At 35.8% G+C, this 17,948-nt stretch overlaps 1 protein-coding gene across 3 annotated transcripts in view; it reads left to right on the top strand.

Moving 5' to 3' along the window:
- Positions 1-15,293, top strand: part of camk1b (calcium/calmodulin-dependent protein kinase Ib) — a 66,464-nt gene extending 51,171 nt beyond the window's left edge. For 2 of the 3 annotated variants that reach the window (XM_073875872.1, XM_073875870.1), the window contains exons 5-12: positions 3,401-3,538; positions 5,371-5,497; positions 6,472-6,547; positions 6,672-6,784; positions 7,267-7,345; positions 9,324-9,411; positions 11,711-11,852; positions 12,166-15,293. In XM_073875872.1, coding sequence (XP_073731973.1) covers positions 3,401-3,538; positions 5,371-5,497; positions 6,472-6,547; positions 6,672-6,784; positions 7,267-7,345; positions 9,324-9,411; positions 11,711-11,852; positions 12,166-12,263 — 861 coding nt within the window. In that variant the 3' untranslated portion in view covers positions 12,264-15,293. Of the gene's footprint in view, positions 1-3,396; positions 3,539-5,370; positions 5,498-6,471; positions 6,548-6,671; positions 6,785-7,266; positions 7,346-9,323; positions 9,412-11,710; positions 11,853-12,165 lie in introns of all 3 variants that reach the window. The other variant, XM_073875871.1, reaches the window with a different exon arrangement.
- Positions 15,294-17,948: the final 2,655 nt, after the last annotated feature.

The following is a 17,948-nucleotide window of genomic DNA, read 5'->3' as shown; positions in this document are numbered from 1 at the left end:
ATTTATAAGTTATAACAACTCACCTGTAGTTATAACAACTCATCTCTAGTCAAGATAAATAATAGTACGTTGAAATGACTTGTAAATCTGAGTTGATTCAACAAAAAATTTTAAGGCAGCAAAGTATTTTTACAGTGTATATTTAAATATTTATATACATTTGAGTTTGTATTAAATATTTAAATATCAAATATAAATTAATATTTTTGTTAGTAAAAAACATGGATTAAAGTTCTCCGTCGTAGCGACGGATTTCCGTCGATTGCAGCGAGTCTACGACGGATTTCCGTAAGTTGCAAAATTATTAAAATATCTTTTCATAAAGACGCCGTGTTTTCACCTTGTTAAGTGGAATGTGATCAAAGCCTGGAGTGGAGCCAAATCACGTTCCTCTCTCCACTGTAAGCGTTCTAATCACTACACACCAGATCCACTCCGGGTTTTCTGGCTGTATCTCACGTTAAACTGAGGTAACTTTATTTCTGCTAGCATGGACATACTTGTAATGCAGAAAGGACCCGATGTTTTGGACATCGATAAAGGTGTATAAGACCAATGGAGTTTAACTTGGCTTAGCGAAATGAGGAAGATTGGCAAGCTTTCAGTTCGTGGGCTAAGAAATTCAAACAGCAATTTACGTGTCTTTGCACAGTAAGCCTAGGGTCCTGTATTTTTGGGGTAATTGATTTGTCTCGTACGTGATCGTTTTTTACTGCTACGCTGATCTAACCACTTGCTGATACAACGAGTTTGTTAAACTCATGGGTAAACTTCACGTGGCGCAAAGGTGACATCAAAATCCCGTGAGAGCGAACCGAGAACTCATTAGACGAGACTGCTTCCGAAATGCTCTCGCAGTACTTTGATGTCACCCACCTGTCAGTTCTTGCAGTTGCATGTGCGCGTGGTCAGGAAATCTTGACGTTTGTACATGTATCCGCATTTAAAAGCAAGTGATTTTAAATATTTAAAAGCAAGTGATTTTAAATTGAAACAATAACAACAGTCTTAAATGTGCGCGCTGTTTCTGTATGAGGGGAATAAGCAAGTCGCGCATTCGCTTCTCTTTGAGCTTGTGAGTATTTTTGCCGCTTTATTGGCCTTAAATACACATAAGGTTATGCGTCAAAAATCCCCTCTTTGCAAGTATCCTCAAACACGACCATTTAGGATTTAGGAGAAAGTAAACAGCAGAAAAAAGGGTAAGTTACCTTTTTTGCTTATATCTGTCACTGATGTTAATCAAACAATTAATCTTTCACTGACTAAATCAATTTATACCTAAGATACATTATTGTTTATTATCCTTATTTCATCACTGACTGTTTATCCTTAGTGAGCTTGAATTTTGTTCTTGTGTAATATACGCACGTTGCGCACAATGCGTTGTTTTAAGTGCATAACATTGCGAAAATAGCACCTCAGCCCTGCCTCTATTGTAAAATAATAATTTGTTGATAAAGGGTACAGTCATTTAATGTAACTGTCACTGTGATTACAGGCGTTCTGTGTGAATTGTACACGAGTTTTATTCGAATTGCTCGTTCAGGGTTTATATTCATACATACTGTATTAGAGCTGTGCTGTAAGCTGTTGTGTGAGCAGAACAGACCCTGGATTATTCGTTTATGTGTACTGAATAATATGATATAAACATTTCTGTACCACTTTTAAAAAAGTTGTTTTTGTTTACATTATTAAATGCATTATATAACATGAACAAACTATGAAAAATATAGAGTATATAAGCATTTATTAATTCATGTTTATGTCATTAAAGTAATTGATGTTAGTTCATGGTGCATAAAACTAATGTTAACAGTTCCAACCTTGATTTAAAAAAATGTATAAGTAAATGCCAAAATTAATAAGATTTACAATTAATAAATAATTAAGATTCATTAAAGGTTGTGATATTCATATTTATTTTTATATAGTGAGTTATTTAGCGGTTTCACCTTAATCTGAAATGCCCTGCAAACTACATCTTACAGAATAAATTTTTTTAGTTTGTCACAAGTAGATTAACATGACGGGATAACGTTTTTAACTGTTAGTGCAGGAGTCACAAGTGTTTTGTTTTAGACAGATATTAAAGGTAATGGTTCAATTAAAGGACTGTGTTAAAAGTAAAGCTGTAAATTAACAAACTAGTAATAAACCTATCATATGTTGTAATTAAGTGTTAACACTGTTTATTCACAAAAAAACATACTCGCACCGCTGCTGCATTTCATAGTGACAGTTGGCAACCCTATAAATGCCACAGTAGACTTTAATATGGCATTAATGGCAAAAAAACATCTCCCCTTAGAATGCTATTGGTGTCGCCTATTTACAAGGAATATGACGTGGCCTGAAAAAAAATTCAGTCAGAAGAGTTTTTTTCACTTTAATCCATGAAAAAATTAATACATAATGTCACCACTTCTAAACAAAAAGTCCTTCAAAAAGATCCTCTATCTGGTACATTAAATTTATGTCATTTAGTGGGTACATTAAAAGTTGAGTACTTGGTATAAATAAATAAAAACATTGAATGGGCTTAAGTTCTTGCAACTTTATTTTTATAATTTATAGCAACTTCTAACTAGTCAAAAAAGTTGAAAAGACTTGTTAATATAAGTTGTTTTAACTTAAACATTTAAGTGCAACAAGCAATTTTTTACAGTGTACCAACTAAACAACACAAATTAAGTGTACCAGATCCATTGTAGAGGATCTTTTCTGAAAAACTTGCAACACTATAGAGCATTTTATAGTATAAGAACAGTGGTTCTCAAACTGGGAGCCGTGGCCTGCTGGGGGGCCCTGAGATGGTGCCAGGGGGGCCCTGGTTTAATAACATTTTATAAAATTTATTAATTCATCATAAATTCTGTGTAATTAATTATGTGATAGAAAAATAAGGCTACTAACCAACAGCACTGCATTGAATAATTTAATATGTTTTGTTTAATTTAAATTGTAAGTTTTGGAATGTTTTATGTCATATATTTTCTTTGGGGAGCCTCGAAGTGATGCACCGTATACAAGGTAGGCCGCACGTTTGAGAAAAAGTTTGAGAACCACTGCATTTAGTTAGCAGTAGTCACTGGTCAAATCCCAGGGGACACACATGTTAAAGAATGAATAAATTAAATGCACAAATTTTGCCAAATGCGTAAATGTGGTGTACAGATAAGAATGAAAGACAGCAAAGTCTTGAACTATAAATCGAGTGAAACAGCACAATCTGGTGGTTATGACGAGGTACAGCATCACCATGTGCTTCTGCTTGGATCCTGCTGCGCTCCAATCTGTCACAACACAACAGAGCGAGTTTGTCTGTGCGTTGGTGTGTTTGTGTGAACGACACAACAGGTTTCTGAGCATCTTTCTGTTTTTCCATTGGCAGCTGGTGTCCGGCGGTGAACTCTTTGACAGGATTGTGGAAAAAGGATTTTACACTGAGAAAGACGCCAGCAAGCTCATTCAGCAGATCTTGGATGCTGTGAAATACCTGCATGACATGGGCATCGTGCACAGAGACCTGAAGGTAAGACGGTGGGCAGTCTGGAGGGGTCAGCACGTGTGATGGAGCAAATTAAAGAGAGTTTATATAGCGCCACGTTCTGAAAGTTTGACATGTTTTATAGAAAGTCTTTGATATTAATAGTAAAGCTTTTGTCCCCAGACACCAGGAAAGTAGTTCGAGGTAAATGGTTCAATCAATAGCATCAGTCCCATCCCATTTTTAAGTTTAAAATACAATTGAAGTGAGTTATAATACAGTTTAAGTAAAAGGAATAGTATGTAAGAAATTTTTATCAATTAATCATAAAATGGCCCTGATATGTCACTAGACATTAAGAAATCATTTTCATTTCAAATACTTATATCACTCACAACAGTGGTTTGGCCAGGATATTGTCATTTAAAAAATGGAGTTGCAGCCCTCAACTGATGTTTATGTTGTCATTTTGTGTATTGGCCACCAGTTGTGGAATTTTTAGCCACCAGTTGTGTGATTGCAGTAGCAGTTTTGGCCACAATCCTACATACTGTTTCTTTAACATTCCTTTTGAGATCATTGTCGAATATATAAGTCGACACACTAAATACTGAGTGTGTTTGTGTTTGGTCCCCTAACCAAGTGGTAATTGTTGGGCTAGTTACTCAAAAATGTAATAGATTACTAGTTACTCCTTTGATAAGTAATATTATTACTTTACTTATTACGCCCAGCCAACAGTAATTAGTTACACTCCTAGTTACATTACTTTTTCAATACATCCCCAAAAATTGGTATTAGCATTTTTTTTGCAGTCTGTGAAAATTACAGATAAATTACTGGTTCAAAATATTTTTTAAACAAATTGTGTAATTAAAAAAAGCAGTAACATATATACTAAAATCTGCAACAGGGCTCAAGCTGGTGGTACCAACCAAACATGTTGGCAGAACTTAAAAGAGCTAGCATTACTAGGGAAAGTTTTTACCCTGTAATCCGTACACACAAATTCATAAACTGTACGCACGCTTTCGCAATCCATCCCTGCGGTTTTGCAAACTGTACTCACGGATTTGTAGTCACAGTATGACGACAGTATGGTTTACATGTACCCAAAACATTGCAATTTGATTAAAATGTTCGTTTACATGTGCATTCTATATTATAAGAACCAAACGTCTGTGCTAGTGCACAGCCAGGGTTGCCAGATTTGCGTTTTAAAACCAGTCCAAAAGCAACCCATATGACTAGTCACAACCCAAATACCAATAACTAATAAACTTAATCCTTTCATCTTAACCCGCAGAAAAAAAGAAACACGCTAGAATAGTTTAAAAGCAACCTAGATCAGAAGTCCGCAAAAAAGCAGAGGACTTGGCAACGCAGCGCACGCCATATCTCTTCGAGTTCACGCTTTATCTCTGGATAAATGTAGAAAGTCAGAGCTGAGTTGGATAAAGTTGTTCTTAAGAGGTTTTCAGATATAGGTACAGTTTTTTAAAACACTATTTTATTGCTTCATCTAATGTTATGAAAGTACACATGAACACTGCAGAATGTACAACACATGACCCCATTACCTTCATTCACGCGTTTACATGCATACTCTTTTCCTGTTGATCGGATCACAGATCGCACTTCATCACCCCTTTCGATGCGATCTAAATTTAAGGTGTTTACATGAAGACTTTTTAATCCGATTAAGCCATCAATACGACAACACGGGTATAACTTGGTTGTATGTACCTAATGTGTTAAGAATACAAAAGTCATGGGTTCAATCCTAGGGAACACACATAGCTTTGGATAAATGCATAAATGTAAATGTAATGCAAATGTAGTATCTTCTGCTTATCTCATCTGCGTCCATCATGCAGCCAGAGAACCTGCTGTACTACAGTATGGATGAAGACTCAAAAATCATGATCAGTGATTTCGGACTCTCAAAGATCGAGGGTTCAGGCAGTGTTATGAGCACAGCATGTGGTACACCTGGATACGTAGGTAATACACACCTCTATACGCAAACATAAATACATCTGGACACAAGCAGCATTCCTTGCCAAAACTGTTTACTTATTTGAAGTTTGTTTCAGGGTTTGCCAAAATACAGTATGCTTGCAAGGGAGATGTTTTTTTTTTCACTAAAATGTACAGTATTAATAATTATGCATAAGTGGGTCAAAAAAATTCACTTTTTTGTATACTGTTAATCCTATTACTCCTGTAAGGCTCTTGCAAAATATGTAAAATATAGGGCATGTATTGTGTGTAATTGTTTTGTAAATACACACATACATGTATAAATGTAGGGAAAAAAATATTTATTTATGTGCATATTTTAATTTATATTAAAATTATATCTAAAAAAAAAAATATATATATATATATATATATATATATATATATATATATATATATATATAAACTAGGGCTGGGAAAAGATTAGTTGCGATTAATCGCATACAAAATAAAAGTATTTTTTTTGCATAATATACAGTATGTGTGTGTCAGTGTGTGTACTGTGTGTAATTATTGTGTATATTTAACCACACATATATACATATATTCATGTCAGATTTTTTTTATTCATATATATAAAAAAAATAAATATACACATGTAAATGTTTCTTAAATACATACATGAATGTGTGTGTATTTATACGTACATAATAATTACACACAGTACACACTCATATATTATGTCACTTTTATTTTGTATGCGATTAATCTTTTCCCAGCCCTAAATAAACATGTAAAAGTTTATTAAATACATACATGCATGTGTGTTTATTTATATATACAAGATCAAGAATCAAACTTTTATTTTGTATGCGATTTATCGCGATTAATATTTTGACAGCCCTAATATAAAAATATATTTGCTTGCTATTTATGAGGGGTGGGGTGAGGAGGGTGAAAAAATAAGCAACCATTTGAAACTTAAAAATTTAAATTGTTAAATGTGTGATCTTCAGCTCCTGAAGTTCTTGCACAGAAGCCGTACAGTAAAGCGGTGGACTGCTGGTCGATCGGGGTCATCGCGTACATCCTGTAAGTGCTTGCTTACATGCGTGTACTCTTCTGTCCTACTTCTTTCCTCTCTCATATTCTCGTAATGTTTTTACCTGAAGTGAATGTGTTACCATGAACTTACCATCTGCCTGTCTGCTCACAGATTATGTGGATATCCACCATTTTATGATGAGAATGATGCCAAGCTCTTTGAGCAGATTCTGAAGGCAGAGTACGAGTTCGATTCGCCATACTGGGATGATATCTCTGATTCAGGTAAGTTTCTCTATAATTTTAAAGCTTGGTTCTTTCATAAATCTTGTATTTAGTATTGAATGAATCTTTAATATTCATTCATCCTGATCTTTAAACAACCTGTATTGATTAATAAACAACCAGGCCACCCTTAATAATGCCTGCGTGTCACTACATTTACAAAAGACTGGCAATGACAATTTTCTTTGAAAGTGTCCAAATGTTTTGTTTACTTTTTTTGTCAAGTAAACACTTTTGATATTTTGTTATACAATGCAACCACTTGTCTTTATACTTTTAGAAAAACTAAACATTTGGAAATGTTATAAAAAATGACATCATGTCTGGTAATCGCAAATCATAGGAGACAGACGCCAAGTTCATTTCTTGTTCTTTCTGTTTTGGTCTCTTTGTTGAACTGTTGCTTTGTTTCTCAATGACATTTTGGAAAAAGTTACAGTATGTCATGTTCTGCACCTAACAATGTGGGGTTTTTTTCGCAGCCAAAGACTTCATTGTGCATTTAATGGAGAAAGATCCCAGTCTGCGTTATACATGTGAACAGGCTCTTCAGCACCCATGGTATGAGTCCAAACACAAACACTGACTAATCTTTAACAATTACACTTTAAATCTCACATTGACCAATGTAATGCCAGACCAGTACAGTTAGCAGTACAGAAATGTATTGCTACTTTACTACTTTAAAAGACAAACATACATTCCCAGGTGAAAAAGTATTACACGTCCATAGTGTACTTAAAGTGCTTTATTTCCGCACACTAATTTTGTACTTAATATACTAAAAATTAGATATACTAAATAAAACATAGATATACTAAACTAACTAAAATGCCCTTTTAACATACTATCTCTGTATTAAAAAGTTTATTTAGTTAACACTTGGATTAAACTTTCATACAAAGATGGTTTCAAGTTTACTGCAAGTGGTACCTAAATACATTTTCAGCACATTTTTGTTCATATTTATGGTGTCTCAAATAAATAGCACAGTGAAGTACACTTAGATGATCTGAAGAACATCTTAAGAAGTACTAAAGATGAATTGTTTGTATATTAAAGGGGACAGAGAATGAAAAACCATTTTACCTTGTCTTTGTTGAATAATGGTAGTCTACCCACATTCACAAACATACAAAAAGTGCTAAACATGCTAAACATGTCAGTCTCATAGAAATTCCTCTTTTAGAAATGTCAGCCAGAAAACAGCCCAATCTGAAAAACTGATACTTATGACATCACAGGCATCTAACTGCCCCTCCACTTTAAAATAATTGGCTACATTTTTTGAGTGGCAGCAAAGTCAGCCAATCGGTAATGAGATTGCAAGTTAAGCCAGTAGGGGGAGCCAAATAGGTGCAAAACCACTTGTTTAAAATCCCCCACCCTAATAGAGCTATCTGAGAGAGGTTTTTAGGAAGCTTCTAAGGCATTACAGACCCAAACAAAAAAAAATTTGCCTACATGTCACACCACAGAACAAGAATAAATACTCGGTTCAATCATTCTATGTCACCTTTAAGTACAAAATTAGTGTGTGAAAATAAAGCACTTTAAGTACACTATGGAAGTCTACAAATTTTTCACCTGGGTTGCATCATGGACTTATTTTTAAGCCTTTCAAATATCCGTCAAAGCATAGGCGCCGATTTCTTTTTCAGCCGGTGGGTACTCGCACAGCAGCATGGCATTCTTAGGTTGCTTAGAAACGGCAGACGCTACGGGAGCGCCCAGGCGCTATGGAAAAAGAGGAAAGTGGCACGGTTTCGTTTTCTGTGCGGTTTTTGATGCGATATGTGAAGCGTTCTGTACAACTAAAGCAACTAATCCAGGACAAGACCTAAGTTATATTAGGACACTTCAAGGTGCAGTGTGTAAATTTTAGAGGCATCTAGTGGTGAGGTTGCGAATTGCAACCAATGGCTCAGTCCACTGCTCACCCCTCGCTTTTGAAACACATAGAGAAGCTACGGTAGCCACCACCAGACAAACTTAGTAAAAACATTGTCCGTTAAGGGCTTCTGTAGAAAAATGGCGGCACAAAATGGCGACTTCCATGTAAGGGGACCCTCTCTGTATGGAGATAAAAAGGTCTCGTTCCAAGGTAATAAACACATAACGGTTCATTATGAAAGGTCTTTATACACCCCTGATAATATAGTTTTGTATATTATTTTGCATTTCTGTCAAGAGATCCTTCTAAAAATTACACACTGCACCTTTAAAGTAGTTTTTTTAAAAAAAAAAACAATATTAGTGTGCATCTTTAGACAAAACAATGGCCCTGATATATGATAAGATATGTCAGTTCAAGATGTTTTTAAATTAAGGCATCTTAAATATGCATTTTAGTCTGGGACTAGGATAAGCTTTGTCCGGAAAACCGCCACATAGTGATCATGGATTTTGGGCTGTCACGCTCAGAAAAGGACAAAAAATACCATAAAAGTCCAAATCTTGCCCTTTGGCATAGTTCAGATCGGATTTTAACCTCAAATCAGTTTCAGATGTCTTCTCAACAGTCTGTCTTATACTTCAGGATTGCTGGAGACACAGCGTTGGACAAGAACATTCATGAGTCTGTCAGCGCGCAGATCAAGAAGAACTTTGCCAAAAGCAAGTGGAAGGTACATTATTGCACACAAGGTCACACCAGTAAAACCTTTTAAGCAGTCACCTGGTAATCTACTTGCATCCTAATCATCATAGAACTGAAAAACATGGAAAATTAACTTTAGATAGTAAACACATTAAATGCTGCACAAGTAAAGCTACAAATGAGAAAACACTACCAAACAGTTGATTTCAGTAAAGATTTTCCAGCACGAGACTTGCATAATACTTTAGCATAATACCTATTTGTGCAAAGGAGCACAACTACTATATACATTTTTAACACAGAATGTATAAAACATGGATGCAGTGTCCGTGATGTCACCCGCAGGTTTCTAAAGAGCACTTTTGAAGCCCAAAGTGGGCAAAGCCAGTGGTCACCAATGCCAGCATATACTACAAGTCACTTCTGGATAATCAAATCATAGACTGTAAAAAAAGATGGATGATGCTCGTTCGCTCTTTTCTATTGGTGAAATGTGAAGGCGTCAGTGTCCCGATACGGCGCTGACATCTTGGGTCTTGAGGCTGCGCAGTAGCGATTTTGGGACCAGTCCTGCGCAATAGTGAGCAGGAAGTAAAGCCGCAAAAGCAAGGCCCCACCCTCGCTCTCGCAGAATGCGCATATCACAGCTGTCAATCATGATGTGACACCACCGTTTTTATAGCATTCAATAACTAACTAAAAACAAACTTATTTTAAAAACAAACATTTGAAATTACATCAGCGTGGTAAAAACTACAGTAAACGACAGAAACCAGCTTCGGAAAAAAGATAATTAAAGTGTAATTAAATTGTTTAGTTGGTCTCAAGTCCCATTAAATAACATGGGGAGGCGGGCTTTATGACCTATACTGGGACCAGTCACTGGGTGGCGATTGCGACGTTTTGGCTTCACTTTTCAGGGCTTGTGCGGCATGCTTGAGTCAAATAGGCAGAACCCAAATGGAGTAGAGGTGCCTGGTTGCTGAAACCACGCCCACCTAGCTCGACATTAGTGACAGCAGCGGGAATTCACCTGTCACTCAAGTGGCCACGCTCTTAATTATGCAGAACTTTAAGGCTTAATATCATTTAAACAGATGAGTTAAAAAAATAAATCCTATTTATATTTATTTTATATTTATTTCTGCTGTAAAGTTGGGCATTTTAACATGGGAAATCTATGGGATTGACTCCCGTGTTGGATTCATGAGAGACAGGAAGGTTCCCCCTTGATTTTAAGTTATCCAGTGGCGGCTCGTGACTGCTCTTTCGAGGGGCGCAAATTCAAAATAAGTGTTCGGAGTGTCGTGTGTTGCTCGTGTTTTCTAAATATGTGTTTGTTGCGTCATGTGAACCATGTGTTCTGCGCATCGAGAGATCCTGTGTTCATCACGTGTTTTGTCAAAATAAGTGCCTGCTGCACACGCGTCAAAACCGTTTATAAAAAAATAGAAGTCACCGGCCACCACTGAGTTATACTTAATCATTTTATACTTTTCAACAATTTAATAAAGGTATATTTGCAGTTTATATTTTAATTTGCCCATTTTTTTATTTGTCGGACACCTTACATGAATGTTTTTCCACTTATGGGAATGCATTCTGGAATGGCCTGCTGTAAGCACATGTGATGCTGCCTTTGGCTGCACCCGAAAGCTCAGGCAGCTGACTTGTTGCATTATCAGGAACAGTTTCAGACAGGCTTTATATGCAGTGTAACACAATTTTTGGTTCTGGCAAAAACCAATTAAATATTTAAAAACGATCATATTAATTTCACGCTAGAAATGTTATCAAAAAAGAAGTGCTGGGCAAAGGTTAATCGCATACAAGTGATTTTTTGCATAATATATGTGCGTGTACTGTGTCTAATTATTGTGTATATTTAACCACACACACATTCATATATTCATTTCAGAATTGTTTTACATATATATATAAATTTTTTTTTCAATATAGAATATATAAAAATCTAAATAAATATATATAAACATGTAAATGTTTCTTAAATACATACATGAATGTGTGTGTATTTATTTATACATGGTAATTACACACAGCACATACTATATTATGCCAAAAATCACTTTTATTTTGTATGCGATTAATCTTTGCCCAGCACTACAAAAAAGTGAAAATAAAATTTTTAAATTGTCTTTCGAACACTTTCTCGGATAGCATTTACATTTTTCGAGCTCAATCCAAGGACGCACATGCTGGCTTTAGGGTTCCATCAGATGATGCCTTAAAATGTAGACAGCTCACCAAGTTTTGTAACCAAGCTATTTTTTTTATATTAATGGTCTGTCTTTTTCTCTAATACACAGCAAGCGTTTAATGCGACAGCAGTAGTTCGTCACATGCGCAGGCTGCAGTTGGGAACCAGTCAGGAGGGTCAGACGCAGTCCACTCTGCCCAGCCCCTGTCATGGGCACCTGCTCCTGCCCGAAGGAGACGAGGAAGAGAGCTGTCAGTCTTTAAATATCTCATATTTACATTGATTTTTACATACCATTTTATCTAGTCACATGCTTTGTTAGAGCTACTGGTACCTTTTAGTGAGCAAACCAAATTAGTTAATTTGTCTACATTGCAACCACAATGCTATACTGTATATATGTGACCCTACCCGTGAAAACCCAGCTAAAGTATTTTTTTTTGTAATTTACTGTTTTGTATAGTACACAAACACATCCTACATAATGTAAAGATCATTCAGTAACCTTGATATTTTTATAGGGTATTTTTTATTCATATATTTCTGTGAATCTTTCTCTCTTAGCCCTCAGGAGTGAAAACAACGGCTGTTCTGAGTGCGTCAGCGATGGGAACGACATTAAGAACTGCACCTACCACGTCCATCCCACTAGTCGGGTCTGAGTGTCAATCATCCTGCAGTAACAAATGACTGACTGTCCTGTTTTTACACTGGAGTCCTGCCACACCCCCAGTCTGGCCAGGAATACTGAGTAGCTCCAGCATCCTGCCACTAGGAGGCGCTGCAGTGTAAAGAACCCAGGTGGGAATGGCGTCACTACTATTCCAATAGAGGGATTCTGTTTAATGAGAGGAGAGGTCAACAAAGAAATGAGACAAGAAGATTGCTACTGGTGCATCATGGGTAATATACGCGGGAGTTGTGGGAACTGGATAGAGATTGGACAGTGTTTTAAAACTCGTTTCGTTCTTTTATCTCCTAAACTAAATCTGTCTCCTGAACTTATTTCTAAACCGACAGCATTTTACAAAATTCCAATACGTTGAAGATAAATTGGGCTACACAAACATACTAGGTTTTACAATCATGAAATTCAACGTTAACTGCATTGTCACATCTCAAGCGCTAATGAAGTATAATTTGGATTTTGTTTATTGTATGTTTATTTCGCTACAGTATCTTTCTCACATCACATGCTTTCGGTGGTGCCTTCATGGATTCAGTATCATCTTTTACTTTTACATTTTTTATTTGTCTCATCAAATGTTAAAAGCTGTATACATTAAAACATACTGGTTTACCATCATGTACACCTGTACTAAGCTATGCACTGTTTGTGGGCGCTTTGTAAATTCATCCTTGTAAATACTGCACAGCTTTTGTTTTATCTTCATGTTTTTTAACCCCTTTTATTACCTTAACCATAAAAATACTCAGGGGAGGAATACAATTAGAGAATTTTGATATTTAAACATATTGAATCTACAGTACACGCCACTACACGGCTATGGTCCAAATGATAGATATAGGACTTTCGGATCTGTATTAAAGTGACCTACATTTAAGGATGCGAATTTGTGACATGACTTAAGTTTCATGGTTTTGTTTGTTTCCATTTACTGGGAGACAAAAAGATTTGAGATTGGTCAAATAATAGGAACCTTCAGATGTTTAGGAAGAGACTTTTGTTTCACATCCGTGTTGTTATAATGCATTAGTTAGCCTATGAAAATTTATCAAGACTCTCAATTGTTTTTCGTCTTTATTTGTAACATGAATATGGATTATTAATTTGTTGATGCTTAAATACAAAATGAAATGCATACTGGATTTGCAGTAGTTAATGCAAACATCAAGTCTCAGTCCTTTCTATTTTAGATTTTTTTTTTTTGGATATGATACAGTATGCCATTTATTTATAACATGCATGTAGTTCAGAACGGCATGTGCAGATTAAACTCTTTATTCTGAGGCAGACTGGGTCTTGAAAACACACAGCGATCTTTATACTATGACACAGGTTACAAAACTAAATTGGATATAAACTAAAAAAATATATTTTTATCTCGCTTGATATCTGTTTTTAAAAAACAAGTAGATGTGGTGGACACTAATATTGAAAAAATACAAAACATATTCAATTTAAATGTGGCTATGCCTGTAGTGTTGCTTGTACTTGACTTTCTGTATTGATCAAGCCATTGTGGGTTCAAAGGTCAGAAAATAAAACCAATTTATTGGATGAATTGTTTCTGTGGTAGCCTTAAAAAAATAATAATAATAATCCTCTGCACAGTAATGCAAAGATGGCCATGTGTACTTGAATGTGTTATAAAGTGATACTGTATGCTGATTCTAGTTGCGACGCAGTTATAAAGAGGACCTTCTGTTCATTTGTTGGTACAGTCAAAACAATATCTATTTTTGTCTTTATTTCTGTCAGCAAATTATTTCTGGTATAAAGTGCTCCCGATGCTCACAAATGAATCATTATATAAAACTATTATGCTATTGTTCAAGGGTGAAAGTGTAAGCACCTCTCAATGAATACTGTATGTTGCTGTATGTATCTAAGCATGGTGTGATTTATGTATATATACACAGTATAGGAAGATTATTGTAAATAGACAGATATACGCTATTGTCAAATGTAAAATACTTGTTATATATATCTGTTCATGCAAATACCTATCAGTCATAACCTGAGTTTCTCCACTAAAATGGGTCAATATTAAAATGGTAAAACTGTACTTTTTGGTAAAAGTCATCCAGGTATTCATGCACACAGAAAATGCACAGTATATACTGAAGAAACAGTCGTGTGTCATTGCAAATGTAGTTACTGTTCCCCCTTACATTGGCAAAGGGCATAGCTACCTCTTAATCCGATAAACGATTGCTAAAAAGTTATGGTTTGCATTTTTTTTGTTGGGTTTTTCTTTTCTTTTTTAGGTTCGGGAATAACATTTACCAATGTAAAACAACTCAGGACTGCATCAATATTGGATTTAGATGTTAAATACAAACAAAAGTGCCCTACTAAAGTACATCTGCAAACCCAAACAGTATCATTGGCCTTATTCAATATGCAAAATGATTTTAAAGGGCTTGACTGCTTAAAAAACATTGTCTTGCCAATTTTAGCCTATTAGTCTTACAGCGAAATGTAGATATAAGGAGCTCAGATGCAAACGCCGCTAGACACCACCACCAACACCGAATCCTCTCCTTTCACTTCAAATCTGCTTAATCCCAACCTCAGGCCATTCAGAAATACTTCATTTGTTGGCAGAATCTATTGAAAAGCTTATTTACAAGAAAACATGCACATATTGTGTTTTGCATCTAAGCTCTTTGTGTCTTCTAAGCATTATATTTATCTAAACAGGCAATTTCTAAGCCAAAATGTTACTTTAAATTTCGCTTTCTAAAAATGTCAAAATTGTATTTCAGGGTTGTCTTTGTTGACAGTATGTTGTATATGTATAAGCATAGAAATATACATACTGTGTTTAGCCTTTTTGTAAGACTTGTATAAGCTGTTTTGAGCCTTTACTTGTATGGATGCAATGCATCATAGGTATTTACTGGATATTATTCGTAATGAAGTACTGCTCGATATTGACGCCAATGATTTGTACTTTTAAAACATTTGTAACTGTAAAGTGCATTAAACTTTCCTTGTCTATGCACTGCGTTTCTGTATTTTGTCTTGAGAGAGAGGGAGAGAAATGAAAGGATGTGGTATAAAATAATAATTGCAAGGTTATGGTAATTCTCAGCTATGTTTGTGGAGTAGAGAGATTTGGGATAAATGTTTCCTGTACTTAAGAGTAAAACCTAAATTCTTTGGAGTTTAGGGCTGTAGGGGCCCATAAATAGATGCACACTAAAGCTGCACTAAGTATGAATTTCATTGCAATATCAAAATAACAAACCAAAAGACACTTGTAGAATAGTGAACTAGTTACATTTCACAAAATAAATAAAAAGCTATTTAGAATTAGACTGAAACAGTACAGTAGCAGAGAGTGGGGCATAACACATGTTAGTTAGATTAGATTAATATTATTTTTACACACGCAACACACATACATCTCTGCTACAAATTTACACTTAAAAGTTTATTTGTGAAACCTACCGTTCTTGTACGATTACACCGAAAGTAACAGAAGTGCAAATGTTACAACTTTAGCCCATAGGTGGGGTCATTGTAGCAGACAGATGGTTTATTTATTACACTTGCTTAAAATTCAATGTAAACACAAATAATTCAATACTATTCTGTCAATTGAGGTAACCAAAAGTATTACACCAAAAATTATAAATCTCAATTATTTCCCGTAATATTGTATATCCCTCTATGGTACACATTATGATATCAATGAGAAAAAAGTTTTTCTTGCTTAAAATTGGACAATACAATTTTTTGTTATATTTAAAATAATTGTAAAATTAAAAATTTGTTATAAATGATTTATATAGCCTTATTGGTATTTATTGGGGGTCCCCTTATATCCCGAGGCCCTAAGCGGCTGCTTACATCGCTTATTGGTTAAGTTTGCCCCTGCCTATATAGATGTCTTCTTAAAGGAAAACGTCACCTTTTTTCAATATTTTACTATGTTTTTCCCTCAACTTAGACAAATAAATACATCGCTATCTTTTTCAATGCATGCACTTAATCTTTGTACAGCGCGTCATGAGTGTGTTAGCATTTAGCCTAGCCCCATTCATTCATTAGGATCCAAACACGAATGAATTTAGAAGCCGCCAAACACTTCCATGTTTTCCCTATTTAAAGACTGTTACGTGAGTAGTTACACGAGTAAGTATGGTGACACAAAATAAAACGTGGTGATTTTTTTAAGCGTATTAAAATGAGAACTATATTGTATGGCGGAAGAGCACTTAGTTTGCTGCATTTTGACCTCGGGCGCAGTAATATCATCACTCCTGACTACTCCCCCTCTCACTTAAACTTCAAACTAGAGGTCTTCACGGGTCCACTTAGATCCGAAAATCCGAGGTCCGACCCGAGGCCCGATCGGGTTCGGGTCTAAAAGTTTCACGTGTGCCTCGGACACAGGTCGGGTATAATACAGCGGCATCGGGTCTCGGGTCATTTAAAATGAATGTGTTTTTGCAGACCCGAACTCTCTCGCGTGTGTGCATCTATGTCCTTTTCAAACCTCTCCTCTGTTTGCCAAGAGCGCTTGTGACATTGTGTGGCTGGCGGTAGGTCAATTTTCGTTGAGACACATGTCAGTCAAATTTAAATGTACATTTTAGCGGTTCCCTTGGTGTCGTCGTCAGATAACAAAGTAAAACCAATGGAGCAGCTCACCAGATTGGTTGCGAGACCCAAGTTTCTGTCTGACTGCTGTGCCGACAACGCCGGTGCCGTTTACATTCGGGTTAAAAAAAACTGCCATTGGTTTGGGTCAGACTCGGGTCTAGTTTTCTCGGGTTTGGTCTTTCTTTTTAAAAAATTATTTATGCATGTCTGGTTCGGGTTTAAAGTGATTCGGGTCATTTCGGGTAGGGAACATTTCTTTGGACCTGAGAAGACCTCTACTTCAAACTACTGCGCCTGAGGTCCAAGTGCTGCAAACGAAGTGCTCTTCCTTTAGTAAATTCTTTAAATATAAAAACATAGACTACTTACAGTCTGTGAATCAGAAGCAGGCAGAATTATGATAATGTCGGCCGTGTCCACATCAACCGGCCCAGGAAGTAAACTGTTGCCTACAATCCGTGTGTTTGTTGTAGTCCAAGAAAAGGGATTTACATTGGATATGATAACTCGCATTAACATTGTGGTTTGTACCTTTTGCATACCGTTAACATGTACTAATACACACTTACACACCAAAGGAAATGTAAAATCGTGAATCTTTAATTCTTCTTATAGAATTAGTATACCAATATGATAACCTATACCTGTATTTACTCTCAGCTAGGGGAACAAACCTCATAAATCCACAAAAAATCACCTTAGGATCTGGTTCAAGCAACAAAGAGTCAATTTAACAAGAATTTGCCGTCTGGTTCACAGCCTCACACCAGTGATGATGTCCCGTTTAACATCTGTCAACACCTGAAGCTGAAAGGTGATGAATACTTTTCTTTTTCATTTCAATGATTTCCTCGTTCCCTGTATGGTGTTGATCTTTAAAAAGGCTACAACCCAGGTTTTCTGAAGCTTGTTATAACAGACCTCTGCATAACCGGGTGATTCTCACGAAACCATTGAAACACCCCGGCACTAATGATTTTAGCTTTAAAATGTATAATATAGTAGCATTAAAAAGCATCAGAATTAACACAATACTGTGTTCTACCTT

Source organism: Misgurnus anguillicaudatus, chromosome 14 (genome assembly GCF_027580225.2).
Source record: "Misgurnus anguillicaudatus chromosome 14, ASM2758022v2, whole genome shotgun sequence".
Classification (NCBI taxonomy): Eukaryota; Metazoa; Chordata; class Actinopteri; order Cypriniformes; family Cobitidae; genus Misgurnus; species Misgurnus anguillicaudatus.
The sequence above is the reverse complement of the archived record's forward strand: the minus strand, read 5'-3'. Positions and strand labels throughout refer to the sequence as shown.